The 14,947-nt window shown below is 46.0% G+C and overlaps 3 protein-coding genes across 3 annotated transcripts; 2 read left to right on the top strand and 1 right to left on the bottom strand.

Moving 5' to 3' along the window:
• The first annotated feature begins 695 nt into the window (after positions 1-695).
• Positions 696-2,374, top strand: LOC131689964 (SUMO-conjugating enzyme UBC9-B). Its single transcript, XM_058975386.1, has 5 exons — positions 696-894; positions 1,036-1,173; positions 1,482-1,565; positions 1,651-1,913; positions 1,981-2,374. Exons 2-5 carry the CDS (start codon positions 1,108-1,110, stop codon positions 2,045-2,047), a joined length of 480 nt encoding a protein of 159 aa, XP_058831369.1. The 5' UTR covers positions 696-894; positions 1,036-1,107; the 3' UTR covers positions 2,048-2,374.
• A 236-nt stretch (positions 2,375-2,610) lies between these two features.
• LOC131689959 (uncharacterized) lies at positions 2,611-5,819 on the bottom strand. Its single transcript, XM_058975373.1, has 5 exons — positions 5,606-5,819; positions 5,338-5,542; positions 4,254-4,864; positions 3,239-4,041; positions 2,611-3,179 (listed from the first exon to the last, which is right to left on the bottom strand). The coding sequence occupies exons 1-5, from the start codon at positions 5,712-5,714 to the stop codon at positions 2,700-2,702; spliced, it is 2,208 nt and encodes a 735-aa protein (XP_058831356.1). The 5' UTR covers positions 5,715-5,819; the 3' UTR covers positions 2,611-2,699.
• A 7,294-nt stretch (positions 5,820-13,113) lies between these two features.
• Positions 13,114-14,857, top strand: LOC131689947 (uncharacterized). Its single transcript, XM_058975350.1, has 4 exons — positions 13,114-13,666; positions 13,726-14,280; positions 14,344-14,561; positions 14,618-14,857. Exons 1-4 carry the CDS (start codon positions 13,126-13,128, stop codon positions 14,795-14,797), a joined length of 1,494 nt encoding a protein of 497 aa, XP_058831333.1. The 5' UTR covers positions 13,114-13,125; the 3' UTR covers positions 14,798-14,857.
• Positions 14,858-14,947: the final 90 nt, after the last annotated feature.

Genomic DNA, 14,947 nt, shown 5'->3' with positions numbered 1-14,947 from the left:
TCGTTTTTTCCCTATTTGTAGAGTGAGCAACTAAAGCTAATCTTGTATACATGTTAAAGAACCAACTTGTGCATCATCTACACCAGTTGCGCTTTAGCTTCGCACGCTGAAAATAGGAGACAAATCGAAAGGCGCAAGTTTACTATTTCGATTTTCAACTGCAACCAGAATATGTTTGTCGAGAATTGATTCCCAATCCTAAAAGAAATAGAATGTACCCTATATTCAGTCCTGTTTCATTAGCGTGTACACGCAATCGTAAAATAACCTACATAATAAGTTCTTTTAACTTAAATTTAGGTACTTTTGAGCTGTGCGTCGCTTTCGCACTTATTAGTGTTGTCAAAAACAAAACGAGAGATTCGACTCAGTCGAGGTCTTCCGTGCAGTAAGGTACTTTTAAGTTGTTTGGGGTATACTCAAAATTAGGTAAATTCAACTTAAATTTAAGTAAATTCAAGGTTGAGTTATTATTTTTGCCGTAGTTAAATGGAAACTATACCTTCAACACGGTTTACCTAATTTTACCTTCCTACACGATACCACGAGATTGAGTCAAAAGTACTGAATTTTATGTAGTTTTTCGGTGGCGTGTAGACAAACAGCACTGGTCTAAAAACAAAGCCTTGCTTTAGTACAACAAACTGTCACCAACACAACCAATACACACTGTCGTCGCGTTGATCGGCTCGATTGCACTAACACACACATACGCAACACGTCCATAGTTTCGCGTTTCACCGCGCCGAGAGTGTTGCAGCGTTCGCAAGCAAAGGAAAAAGGCGAAATTACACCCGGAACAGCAGCAAAATTGACATCCAATACCGGACAAATCAGCCAGAACCAGTAATAGTTCCGGATTTGTTCCTATTAAAAAGACTGCTCTTTGCGAAGGTAAGCTTTTCGTCGTCTCGTGCTAGACATAATCATCCCCCCTTGCCGTGAGAGCTTTATGTCTGAAGGGTAAAAATGGAAGTGCCGCAATTGAGACGATTAACCGCAATATAAGGATGTACGTTTTCGTTCTCTTTTCAGATAACTTATTTCATAGACACGAGATCCCCTTTAGATCGAAACCTTTTCTTTTTAAGCAGGAAATAGACTACAATGTCCGGAATAGCGATTGCGCGTCTTGGCGAGGAAAGGAAAGCATGGCGTAAAGATCATCCCTTTGTAAGTTTTTCATTTTCTTTTTTCTTACTGCTCCCAATTGTGGGGGGCTGACACTTCTCAACCTGGAAGCGTATGACAGTGAACGGGTCTTGTTTTTGGTATCGTTGTGTGCGTGCAAACAATCGAAAATGTGTCCGATTTGGGAGACGTCTTAAAAAGACGTAATCAATTGTTTTCTGGCTTATGTTTTTCCACCACCCTCTTTACGTCTGTGGAATTTGGTTGAAAGTTTCAGTCACACGCAATAGAATTTAATTAGTATGAATCAAATGATTGAATCAGATATTGATGGATTTTTCGCTGTTTAGGGGTTTGTGGCACGCCCGGTTAAAAACGCTGACGGAACACTGAATCTTATGACGTGGGAGTGCGCAATTCCCGGAAAGAAAGGAGTAAGTACTAGTTCTGCTTTTATTCATATTTTGACAGATATTTGATAAATTCGTATAAAAAATAACATCAATTCATCGTTTCCAGACCCCATGGGAGGGAGGTCTGTACAAGCTGCGAATGATCTTCAAGGACGACTACCCGACCAGTCCACCGAAGTGCAAGTTCGAACCGCCGCTGTTCCACCCGAACGTGTATCCCTCCGGGACCGTGTGTCTTTCGCTGCTGGACGAGGAAAAGGACTGGCGTCCGGCAATTACGATCAAGCAAATTTTGCTTGGTATCCAGGATTTGTTGAACGAACCGAACATCAAGGATCCGGCGCAGGCTGAAGCGTACACTATCTACTGGTGAGTCACGTCATCGTTGATAGGTCTGTTTGACGCAAATTTAACTTATATTCTATTGATATTTCAGTCAAAATCGTCTCGAGTATGAGAAACGTGTCCGGGCTCAGGCTAGAGCTATGGCAGCCGCTGAGTGAACAGTACCCAACGTAGGAACGTTTACGGATGTGAAATCGACAGTAAAGTAACACTATCTCTTAACCACGCAAATCGGATTATTCAGAAAGGCTGAGCGGATGATAGTAGAAAGTGGAGGAAAGAAAACAAAATTAAACAAGATAAAGAGAGCGGAAACTGATGTGTCCTAATTTAAGCGAATACAACCATTACAACATAATATGATAATCTTTCCACTTTTCAACACAAAAAGAGCAGATCAAGTTTTGCGAGCCTAGTTTTAAGCCATTTTTATTTAAATTCGGAAAACGAAATGATCAGGGTCAATAAACCGGAAGCTAAATCTATGGAATTGTTTTCAAATCGTTGCTTTTTATCTTCCCGGAAATTGTAAGGGTATTTGTCTATCTTCCTGTCTATTAAAGAATTCCTAGTGGATTTCTAGGTTTACGATCTTGAACCAATCAAGTCTCTACACCGACTGGCAGCTCTAAGACGATTTCGCCCTAAAATCCCTACTTGTCTAAGCTGGACAAATGGCACCTTCTCATGGCTTTCTCTAATTAACTTTGAACACCAAGCATAGTTACATCTAGTCAATAGATAAAATACTTTTATTTAATGAACCTGTCACAGCCTGCCCGCTGAACACAAGCTCAGTGAAAATGCAGCTCACTCATGCTCGCTCTCCGACTGACAGTGTTTGCCCTCGCAGAACTCCTCCCGCACGGCTCGTTCCATCAAACCCGAATTGTACTTCACACACAGGACCTCATCGCTGAGGGAAGCATCCGTCGTGTTGAAGCTACTACCAATGTGGGTAAAATCTTCCTCGCTGGCGCAATGCGTGGCCGCCGGGGCAAAAACCGCAACCGCCAACGGCCACAACCGTGCGTCGTGCATTTTCTTCTGCAGCCAGTATTTGATGATGTCAAACTCCTGATCGTCAGCATCCCACCGTTCCTGGTGCTGAATCTCGCGGATGACCTGCTCCATCGAGGTATCGGATGAACCCTCGCCCAGCATCTCCGTCAGGTAGGCGTTCATGCTGAAGGTTGATGCAGATGAAGAACCTTCCGTCGACGGCGTGGGGGTCGCCTTTGTGTCCGCCGGGGTGTTTTCCGACATGTTGTAGATTGACATAAGGAATGCCTAAAACGATCAGATTTGTTTTGATATTTGAAATTCTAACCTACTACTTGTAAACTCACAATTATCTTCTCTTTCTCTGTTACGCTGAACAGTTTCGACCCTCGAAAGTTAAGCCTCGGATCGAGATATAGGGCTGCCCGGTAGGGAGCTGCTTTTTCCAGCTCCTTCTGTTGATGTTCCATTGCCTCCAGTAGATGTTTTGCAAAGCGATTCACTCTCAGCGAGCGAATTCTTCCAAAAGCGAGCAACCACTGGAGATGAAACTCACTCAAACTGCAGTTAGTTGAACGGATGGCGCAGTCGTAAAGCGGTTCGTATGCGCTTGTGTACTCTTCAATAAAATCCCAGTGCATGTACAGAGCAAACTCGGGGTAGTCTGCCGTCAGTTGCTCCAATACCGGTCGACCTTCTTTCATGGCTTTCATCATGAAGTACACTCCAAAACCGTAGTGGTTCTTATCCGGAACTGGCGGATAATTCACTTCATTCATCTGAAAAAATACGTCATATTCTGGATTCTGGAAACGTTTCACCATATCGACCAGCTCGCCGATGGTATCCGCAAAGTCCTTGGTGGCACTGGTTGCCACTAGGCTAAGCATTTGCCGACCACACGGAAGCACCGAAACATCCTCCAGCGAGGCAGCGTACTGATCGAATATACTGTGCACCGAGTTGTCCGGGGTTTCCTCCAGCTGCAACGATTCAGCCACTCCGAACTCAACACCACCGAAATCGATCGGATCGTAGTCAATGGCGACGGTGTAGATTTGCCACTGTTCCAGATTGAATTTTGATTTGATTTTTTCGACTTTTTCCGCCAAATCGTTGGAGGTACTACCCTGCGGCAAGTGGATCATTCCTGTGGGTGAAGAAAGTGGTTAGAATTGGCGGGTTGGTCAAGATTAACATTTTTTTAAATATCGATTTTGAGAAACAAAATATTCGTCCTTCTTTGAAGCAAAAAAACTGCGGCAATGAGCAACAATCCGTTGCTATGCCGGTGCCATAGCAACCATAGTTTGTTAGGACCCACTGAGCAAGATCCTAGCATGCGTACGAAAATGAACTTACCAAGCATGCGTTTCGAGAACTGACAGTTTCGTATGTACTGACACTTGACGCAAACGGCACTCTGACCGTTCTGTTCAATTTTCACATTCAGCTGGAGCGCAATAAACCGACCGCAAAGCTCCTCCACCATCACTGTCTGCATCCGTTCCGAGATCAGCCCGACATAGTCCTGCAGTGTGTCCGGTGAGATTGTCATTTTGAACGCTTCACACTGCAACCCGATCAGATCCTGCATGCCGTCCCAGGTGACGCACTCGAACGGCAGATTGTGGTTGGTGATAAGTTTGATCAGACCGCACAGGAATCGAAACTTGCCGAAGCGAACCGTTGCCGTCTCGCCGATATTGTTCGGCGGGCGACGGTTCGGTGTTTTGCGCGTGCAGAACTCCGGTCGACCCTCGGACGTTTCATCGTCGACCAGCAGCTTGTTGTACACCTCCGGGTGGTTGGCTCGGACGTGTCGGAAGAAGTTACCCGGTCGGAACAGACCGGGTGCTTGGGTGTAGTTGCAGTTATCCGCTGCATCACATCTGGTTCCACGTTCCGTTTGCTTCACGATTACCAGTATGCGCTCGGACATCGACAGTTTCTTGCGCTTTTTTGTTGGCACGCTGAAACGAATTGAAATTGGGTGTAAAATAATTAATTGCCGATCATCACACACCTTCTCATGATGAACAAGAAATGTTTTTATTTCTCGGAAAGCATAAATCTATTTTTTTCGGCATTCGAAAAATGTTTTTGTTGAAATAAACTCCTGAATAAAGTTGACAGTTTCTCACGCGGATAGGAATATTTCGCGAGTATTTTTCGCCATCGTCATGGCGATTGTGAGATAATTACAAACAATATGAATCAAAACGTACATATCCGTGAGCGGTTCATACTCAAAACACGATTGATTGAACCATCGCTAGAATTCATCGCTGCGAGTGTTCATTGCTCAAGTTCATTCTTACTCGCGATGAGAAATTTCTCTCCTGCATTTTTTAATGAATGAGAAACAAATCTTGTGTACTAATAGCATGCCACAATTTTTGCTTCTTAAATTGATATTCGCTGTTTAATCTAACTAGTCCCTTACCTTGGGTTGGGCAGAAGGTAATTACGCTTCGCCTGAACCGGCTTTTCCGTGATGGACGTCCCCGGTGACGGTGTAGCCGGCACAGAACCCGGTGTCGTACTTCTCGGTTCAAAATCCAGCGAAAATACCGGTTTCACGTCGAACTCATCCGAGGACGATCGGCGCATCGGATTGCTGTAATCGGGGGATGTCTTCTTCGACAGGTCTACAAAACAGGAACATGTTTTTGCTTGAAAAGTGAAAACAAGAACATTGTATCCGAACCTACCATTCCTGGCAAACTGTTCGTCTCTTTTCTTAGTCCAACGGTGCTGCAGTGCCTGGCTAAGGTTTTTACGCTTGAGCGCAGCCGAACGATTACTATTTCGAAAAGGCATCGCTCGGAGCGTCCAATTCACTTTTAAACGACAAAAACCAGTGAAACTTTGGAACTTTATCGGAATGTTTATAGAAAACCAAAACAAAAGCTAACCGAACGAAAATGGAAGATTTTTGACAGATGCACGTTAAGTTGCAATTAGGAAGTAAAAGATTAAAAAACCTCAAAGGGGGTCATGAAAATAACACGTCACATGCTAACACCATGGTAAAACTAATTCCGAAACTGGCTCAGAATCCGAAGTGGATTCTAACACCATAACAAATTTCAAAGTTTTTCAAGAAAATATAACTACAAATCCTACTCATCGCTTTTGTCGTTTTTGCTTGAGGCAGATACAGACTCAGTTTCGGGCCTAGGTTAGGCACCATTAAAGTGAGAAACCAAATTCGACGGTACATTGTGTACTAGATATTTTGAAGTTATGGAGGAAAAGGATCCCTTCAGTTCTGCCAATTTTAACAAAGAAATCTAGAGATAGGACTTACTATCGTTGCGTTGCGTAGTGACGGCGATTTTGGTGGATCCGACCCATATTCAGTCATGATTCGCCGGTTGGGCCACAGCCTCTGTCCAACTAGTTTACAGTTCGGAAAACGTGTCACGGGATTTGGGTCTCTGTGTATTTTAAATGGAGCTCGGGATTTCAAATTCCGTGACGGGAAATGAGTTGACACAAAAATGAAAGTTTTCCTGAAGTGTAAACCCAACCACGGAAAATAAAAACTCCGCGCAGAAATCCGGCCGGGAACAATTCAACACAAATTGTTTCCAACGGGGAAAATTGTATTTTTATAAGATTTGCAATTCGCTGCAAGTTTGATACTGTTTGTATTTTTAAGAAGTAACAGAATTTTTGGTTTGACAGTTTCGAGATATCTCGGCGCGAAATTTTCCCTGATCAAATTCCAACGCAAATCACGTGTGAAATCCCGTGATCCATTTTGTAAGTAGTGGTTAGTCCACTAGTCGGGTTCTTGTTTGCATTCTTGTTTCTTTTCAGGGCGGCCTAGGTGCTTCTACCAAGACTTTCGGATTTTCGTTACACAACACAACAAAAAAGGGAAACAAACAAAATCAATTACAATTTACCGACTTTATTGTCCACTTCACTGCTGCTGCTGGTGACTCACTGTTGCGGGCGGAATGGCGGGTGGTTTCCTCCGACCGGCCGGGACAACAACGGCCGCGTTCTCCTTTGGTCGTTGGCTGCTCCGGCAGCGGACCTTGACAATTAGCTAGGGAGGGGAGCTTGGGTCATTTGTTGGAACCTCCCTAGCGACGTTGGTGACAAATCACCGGATTCACTTGCTCCCCGCAAAGAATCCCGGAAGACACCCCAGTGTTCTTCCCAGGTGGAGCCGTTGTCCTACCTGCCTTCCTCTCCTTGACTGTTAGCTGTAGAGGAGAGCAACGCTCGTTCGATTTATCCTATACAGCGAGAGAGGCGGGTGCGTCAGATCCTAGGGGCAGATCAAGTGTGATGCATTTTTAAAAATCAGCTAAATTAAATGCATTTCTTTCCATCAAAATAGAAATTCATAATATATTTTGCGTTGCGTGCAATGTTGTTTGCGTTGCGTGTAAGACGTCAAAACCCTACAGAAAACTAGCCCTACATTTAACAAAACGTCGAACAAAGTGGATCAGCGTAGGACGTTTGTTAAACAAACTTTTCTGTGAGGGAGTGCAAAGCTGATGCAAAAATGGAAATTAAATGCATTTTTTCTAATTTGATGCAAATTTGTTATACATTCTTAGAGTGATCTGTCAACTATTAATTTTTGCGAGTGTTTTCACGCCTAGATCCGTTGGCACCCTCTCATTCTGTTGTTACCAACAGAAGGCTGATAGCACCCAGTCGTGGCTACTCGCCGGTCTATGGAACAAATGTCATCAGTAGACTTAGACTCGGGTGGAAGCATCAGATAGGAGACTATGTCATCTGCCCGTTTGACGACCAACAATTCGAAAGATTGGACTTGCTATGAGGTTTGAAAAGTTTATCTGTTAATGTTTATGAGCAATAGTGAGTGGTTTTGTTAGGACTGGTACGGAGTGGTAGAGAGCGAACAAAATGGCGGATTTCAAGGCTCTGACGTTCGATTTATTAAACAATCGGACTTGGAGCAGATGGAAGTTTCGCATTGTAATGTTGGTCACGCGAGAAGGCTTTTGACACGTAATAACCGAACCAAAGTCGCAGCCAGTGAATGTTCGCAGAGAACTTGTTTCCCGAAAAACATTTGAAAGAAAATAAGTTGAAAATCACCATCGCATACAGGTTAGCATGCATGAATTACCATTGCATCCAAGTTTGCACGGAATGCCCGTATGACGTTTGCTGGCCGATCGTAGCGCCGGCTAGTGTCAAGTTGCTAGTTGCTGGTGGCATTTTAAAACGATAGTTTTATTTCTTACACACATTGAAAACTTTACTTGTATGTCAGTTCTCAGTGATAAAAGGTTAATCAGAAATCTGGGGCTTTGTATTGGTTGTATGTATGTATCATGAAAAATCTACAATTACGACGTAAGCGGCACTGCCGGATAAGTTGTGGAGCATGAATCTTCCTGAAGGCGGTAACGTCGAAAGTCATACGATAGCTGGAAGAAATTTACGATAGACTCGCTGTCGCTGAACAAGTTCTATGCGAATCGTTCAAAATTGTGTTACTGCTCAGAGAAGCTTGCCAGAATCATATCAAGAACTGGCGACCTTGTTACAGAACCAGCTGGAAGCAGATACGACCCTGGAGACAGTGATAGTTCTTGGGAAATATTAGCAATCTAGATTAATAAGGGAAATGTTGAAGCAACTGTCATGAAAAGTGCAATGAAAAAGAAGTTCTGGGAAAGTGTGCTACCAGAGACTAATCGAGACTACCAATTTACGAAGAAATAATCAAAATTAAGTGGTACACGGTTCCTTCAATTTCGCCAATATAACGATCTCCCTTTTTTTCAGGCTTGTAAAGTTGGTAGCAGTCATTTGGATCCTTTCTTATGCCATTTAGTATCCCTTCCTCGTTGAGCTCTCGACTAGTTCGCGAATTACTCGGTATAGTCTCCGACGATGGACCTAGCTTACTCCGACGGAGAACTCTACGGCAAGAGAAGTTCTCCCGAAATCGAGCCAACCAGCCAGGTTCCGAGGTCGCTCCGGTGATTCGTCGCGATCAACACTAATTTAGTCCCTGACGGCGAATTTTGCTTATGCCGACGGATAGTTCCCCGACGACACCGATTCTTCTTCTGGTTTCGCTATATTTCTCTCGAATCTACTGGTAGGGTGCCGTGAGCAGTCCGGCGATTGCGGGTGGAGCGTGGTGTATGGTTCACTGGCGCCCGACGACTCATACCCGGTGCTCTGTCGCAGTCTACTCGAATAATTCCCAGCGGTAGAACTAGCCTACTCCGGCAGAGTTTCCCGGCGGTGATTGATCTCCCGAAACCGTTGCTCGCTGTTCATCACGCCATCATAATCCGCGTTACCACTCTGTTGACCGCGTTCCACGTGATTACGTCACTGATCCTGGTTGATGTCCGACCCTCTCGTTTCAAGCATCTCCCTGCGTATCGTTTCGAACCTCGGGAATTCGATGTTCTTACACTCCGGGCACAATGGTGACGTTGCGTGTCCGATCCGATGAAGACACTTCCTCCGCCAAGGTGATGCAGATGAGGATCATCTCGGCGAGATAGTTTTCAGCGTTGCTCCCCAGGCCGCAACCTCATATCACAGTATCGATGGCGTAACACTAACTAGCAGACGTCTCGTGCTGTTTCTCGGACCTCCGACGTTTGGCATGATCCTCGATATCACGTTCGCTGCCTTCGCCGATCTTTCACAGGTGTAGTCTAGGTGGTTGTTGAAGTTCAACTGGTCGTCGGTTAGTTTTCCGAATTTGCTGAGTGTATCCAGCAGACAGCACCATCCTGAACACGCCAGGATACACCAGGATCACAGCTTTCAGAGCCACCTTTGGTATTCCATCCGGACCGGGGGCTGGACGCCGCCAACTGCGTGGCTCCACTTTTCGTGGCATTGTAGCGTCACTAGTCGTCACAATCCTTCTTGTTAGATCAACCGCATAAACATTCTCGGTCTCGCTGTCCGGCCGAAGTGCCTCAACCAAGAGGTCTTCCACTTTGGCTCGCCGGTCCTTTTCCGTGCTGCAGTAGAGTTTCCTGGCCGATGTGGTTCCTGCAGGATATATCCTCTTGTATTGGTTACTGTACTGCCCACTTCACAGCTCAGGCAAGGAAACCACCACCAATGACTATCGGCTTCTGGCCGATTAACTGTTAACTGTTCCGACATTAGGATGGACTACTTCTACCTTGTAGATGTGCGCAACAGCCGTTGGTTTTTGGCGATCACGAATTTTCTGGAGTTAACTCGGAGCCTAGCTTGATCCATGAAATGGCTCGATCTTTCATCCATTTAGTTCCCGACATTACTCTTGTTTTCCCAAGTTTCCTCCATCTATTACGCTATATAGATCCTCTAGATATCAATGTCGTCGGCCAAGCCAAGGGAAGCCAAGAAGCTGGACGGACTTCCTGAAGGTCGTGCCACTCGTGTCTATCCCCGCTCTCCTTATTACACCTTCTAACGCAACGTTGAACAGCAGGCACGATAGATCATCACCTTGGCGTAACCCTCTTCGAGATTCAAAGGGACTCGAGTGTCCCCGATACTCGAACAACGCACATCACCCGATCCATCGTCTCATTGACTAATTGTATTAGTTTATCCGGAAAACCGTACTCGTGCATTATCTGCCATAGCTGATCTCGATCGATTGTGTCATATGGCGATTTGAAATCGATGAACAAATGATGTGTGGATACGTTGTATTCGCGGCACTTCTGCAGAACCTACCGAATCGCGAATATTTGGTCCGTGGTGGTACGGGAACCCGTGAATCCCGCTTGGTAGTGCCCCACGAACTGATCCCTTTCAAATGGTGACAATCGACGGCAAAGAATTTGGGAGATGACCTTGTAGGCGGCGCTAAGTAGTGTGATCGCGCGGTAGTTGCAGCAATCCAACTTGTCACCCTTTTTGTAGATTGGACAAACAACACCCTCCATCCACTCCTCCGGAAGAGTCTCCTCCTCCCAGCGCTCTAGACAGTGTTTCACCACCGTATTTTAATAACTCGCTGGGTAGTTGATCTACACCGACAGCTTTGTTGTTTTTCAGCCGACCGATCTCCCCGTTGACTTCCAGTCGTTTCCTCGTTTCCGAATCGCTGTACCTAGTGCCGCTATAGCAGTACTTCCTATGGCGGAACGGATCTCCCTCCAGCCATCTTCAAAAGTAGCTGCGCCCAGCTGTTCTTCCGTGGGCAGTGCTGCTTCCAGTCGCTGTGCGTATTCTTGGGCAACTCCGGCGTCCCGAAGTTGTGCTATGTTGGGCCTTGGCGTCCGACTACGACGAGTGTTGTACACCGTCGAGAGTTTTGAGCGCATGCATACTGCAACTCCGAATCTATATTCGCACAGCGGTAGGTACGAACATTCGTGATATTAGAGAAGAATCGCCCTTCGATTAGAGCGTGATCGATTTGGTTCTCTGTGCGTTGGTCAGGTGATCTCCAGGTGGCTTTGTGGATATCTTTGCGGGGGAAGAAGCTACTTCGGACTACCATGCCATGAGAGGCTGCGAAGTTCACGCATCGTTGGCCATTGTCATTCGATACGGTGTGCAAGCTGTTTGGTCCGATTACCGGTCTAAACATTACCTCCCGTCCTACCTGAGCATTCATATCACCGATGACGATTTTCACGTCCCCGTTACGAACAGCCGTCGTACACCTCCTCCAGCTTTGCATAGAACGCTTCATTCTCGTCGTCGGGTCTCCCATCGTGTGGGTAGTGTACGTTGATGATGCTCTAGTTGAAGAAAAGGCCTTTGATCGTCAACTTACACATCCTTGTGTTGATCGGAGTCCATCCAAATAAGCGTTAACGCATTCTACCCAGCACTATTAAGCGGGTCCCAGCTCGTTGGTGGTGCCACAGCCGCCCGATGCCCGCTTTTCCATACCTTTTGTCTTGTCAAACAAAGTTCCGGCAGTGCTACGACTTCAAAGTTGCGTGGTTGGAGTTCGTCGTAGAGCATCCTATCGAAAGCTGGAAAGCAGAGTGACCTGCAGTTCCAGGTTCCGAGTTTCCAATCGTAATCCTTATTTCGTCGCGTAGGTCTTTGCCGATTGTTCCGATTCGTATTTTCTTGTTGCTTGTTGGGCCTTCCCTAACCTCCTGTCTCTCCGGAGGACCATCGGGTCAGCTCTGTTTAGAGTCCCACGCTGACACGAGGACGATACATCAGCCGCCCCTAACATGGAGAACAAATGCTGTTTTGAGCCGCCCTAACATGGGGAACAGACGCTTGGATGGACTCACCCTCCGAAAAGAGGAGCCCCCCTTCCCTGTCAGCATACGACCATGGTCCCACACCTAGGCTCCAGAACGAGCTAACCGGTAGGTGCCAAAACTAGTTCAACCCAGAAAATCAACCACTGTTTTGGTTGATAAATGATAAATGTTTTCCGTATAGTATACAAATGAAAAAAAAAATATAAAAATCTACTAAGACGCCTATTTCGTATAATTACGTGACAACAATTTTGGAGAAAAAAATCATGTAGATATCTTGGGTAGGGGGCGGCCGTATGAGCTGTTAAAAATTGGTATGCCATGAGAATTCAAAAAAAATTATAGCTGAGATAGAGATTATAGCAATCTTGGTCGCAGGAGGCGTTGCTAGATAGAGTACGGCAATTTTCATCATACACGTGCTTAGATCGGAAGCAGAAAATATAGTGTATTTGTTGAACCAGTCTTTTTTCGCCTCGATTGCCCTACCAAGTTGGGCTGTCCCTGTTGCTAACATTGGCCCTTCGTACCCTCCAGGTGAGCTGTACAAAAATCACGCTTATTCTTGTTTATGGCGAATGCGAGATTCGAACGAATGTGGTTTGCATTCTCGTTTACGTCAAGCTGGTCGAACGAATTGAACAAAACGTTCGACCCGGTTGAGATCGGCGCTCCCTAAATTGTAAGACAGTAAGCAGCATCGTCATGCCATGTGACAACAAATGATTATACATTTTTCCAGACTGTGCACATCCGAATTGCACCTGAATCGTCTATGATCTGCAAAAGTGTCGCAAACTCGCATCTTCTTTCTGGCCCACGCATGGCCGTGAAATGTGTGTCACTTTTATGCTCACCTGCCTACCTACCGGCTGCTGCCATCAGCGAAACAACAGACAAACCGCAAAGTTGCAGTTAGTGCATCCGTCACGCCTCGTTACCCGGCAAAAACTGCATCTTTTCGCTCACCGTCATGCCAAGCAACTGCATCAGTCGCTTCACAACCATGCAGGGACGAAATGCATCTGCATTCGGTAACGAAAATCTTACTTTCGATAGTGTTAGCAGCGTCAGACCTCATTGCAACGGATTGGGTCGAGATACCCTTTCTGCAACCATCGACGACCACCCAGAAATCGACGGTCATCCGGAAGAATATCAACCAACCGTCCTTTCTCGCCAACTCTAACCTTATCCATCACGTGCTTCCCTCGGCGGCGATTGCCGCCGAGTCTAGTTCAGCTGAATCGGAGGAGGATGCCGGGATCGGCAGTGTTGAGTCAATTTCCTCAAATAACGGAGATTCCCACAGATTGTACTTGAGACCGTTTGCTACGGCCACCCCGCCACCTGGTAGTAGAGTCAGTGATTTGTTGGATTTTGCACAATTTACCTGGAGTTCGACTTCGGAACAACCGGTGGTCGATTCGTTTGCCAACAACAAGCCGGGGCGGTATGCGAACTTTCAGAAGCGATTCTTCGAACATCCGCGTGGTAATGTGTCCGCTGGACAGGAGTTGTGGTTCCCGCCGGAACGAGGGGAACACAAGTTTGTGACAGGTGGGTAGTGATTCTGTATTAATTGTAATAGTAATTGTAATAATCAATTTTCTCGCCAGCCAACCGTGCCGAATTTCCGAGCCACCTCGGCGAAGACCGCGAACCTCCGAGTAACAAGTACGAGGAAGAATCCATCGAATACCTTAACCCAGACGTAACTACACCACACCCGAAGTTAACCGCACAGTTTGTTAATCACCGGGTAGAACTCCCGGCGGAGAAAGATACAACGAGCACCGAACGCGATCATAGTTCAAAAGAGAAGATCACTAACGACTCCGCTGGTTCGAGCGAGGAACCTCCCACCGAGGTACAGTTCCCGGACTTTGACGATTACGATGCTGCTCAGGAACAGCTGTCGAATTCGTTTCGCAATGTTAGCATCGTCAAGCGGAGACGAAGGCCGCTAGCTCCAGGACATGTAACGATCGTTCGGGTGATTCCGCCAAGGCGTCGTCTGCGACCTGCTGGCGTCGAAGGTGAAGGTGGCTTTTCCAGTTTTTTGAAGTTTCTCAAGCGAATGCAGGACCGATTTATGCTGAAGACGGCTAAGAATATCGGCGATAAGATTCGGGTGTTGCAGAATCTTAGGGATCAATTGCTGTTGAGTATAGGTGAAGGGTTGTTTTGACGCAAAGAAAATAAGTGATGAATAATCGAAGAATTTATTGTCGTAGAGAATCGAATATCAGCTCTTTGGGGTAAGCCGTCTGCGTCTGACGCACAGGGAGATATTGAGGAACCGGTCGGCCAGCGTCGGGTGAAGCGAGGAGGAGGCTGGATGGATCAGTACCCGACGAGTGGCCATGGAGGAATGGATTTCCCTTCGGCAGAGGCAGCCCTGCTAACGATTTCCTTTCTGACGTTTGCCGTGTTTCTCATCAAGTTGGTTCTGGTAAGTACAGCTGAGTTAGTGATTGTCAATGAAGAGTAACTTCGATTACTTCGTAGCAAGTGATCAACACGATCAAGGCGAAGCACTACACTTACAGTACACTGACCGGGATTAATGCAGGTACTGGAACCACGCTGAAACTGGTGAAACGGGGCAAACGAAGCTCACCGATGGGGGATCTCTCGAATCACAACTTGGACGTTCTGAGTGCTATTAATAATTACAAGTTGACGTAAGTGGTTGTCTTGAATAGGAGTTTCTCGAATAATTTTATTTGTGATGACTGACCTGAATCAGACAACGTAAGTTCAGTCGAAAGCCGTGATTTGCTTTGCTGTAGCTAGATGTCGTCTCCAATTAACTCGGCTTACGGTCGTTTGTCATCA

Source organism: Topomyia yanbarensis, chromosome 1, assembly GCF_030247195.1.
Source record: "Topomyia yanbarensis strain Yona2022 chromosome 1, ASM3024719v1, whole genome shotgun sequence".
NCBI lineage: Eukaryota > Metazoa > Arthropoda > Insecta > Diptera > Culicidae > Topomyia > Topomyia yanbarensis.
Note: the sequence above shows the minus strand (reverse complement) of the source record. Positions and strands in the feature narration are given on the sequence as shown.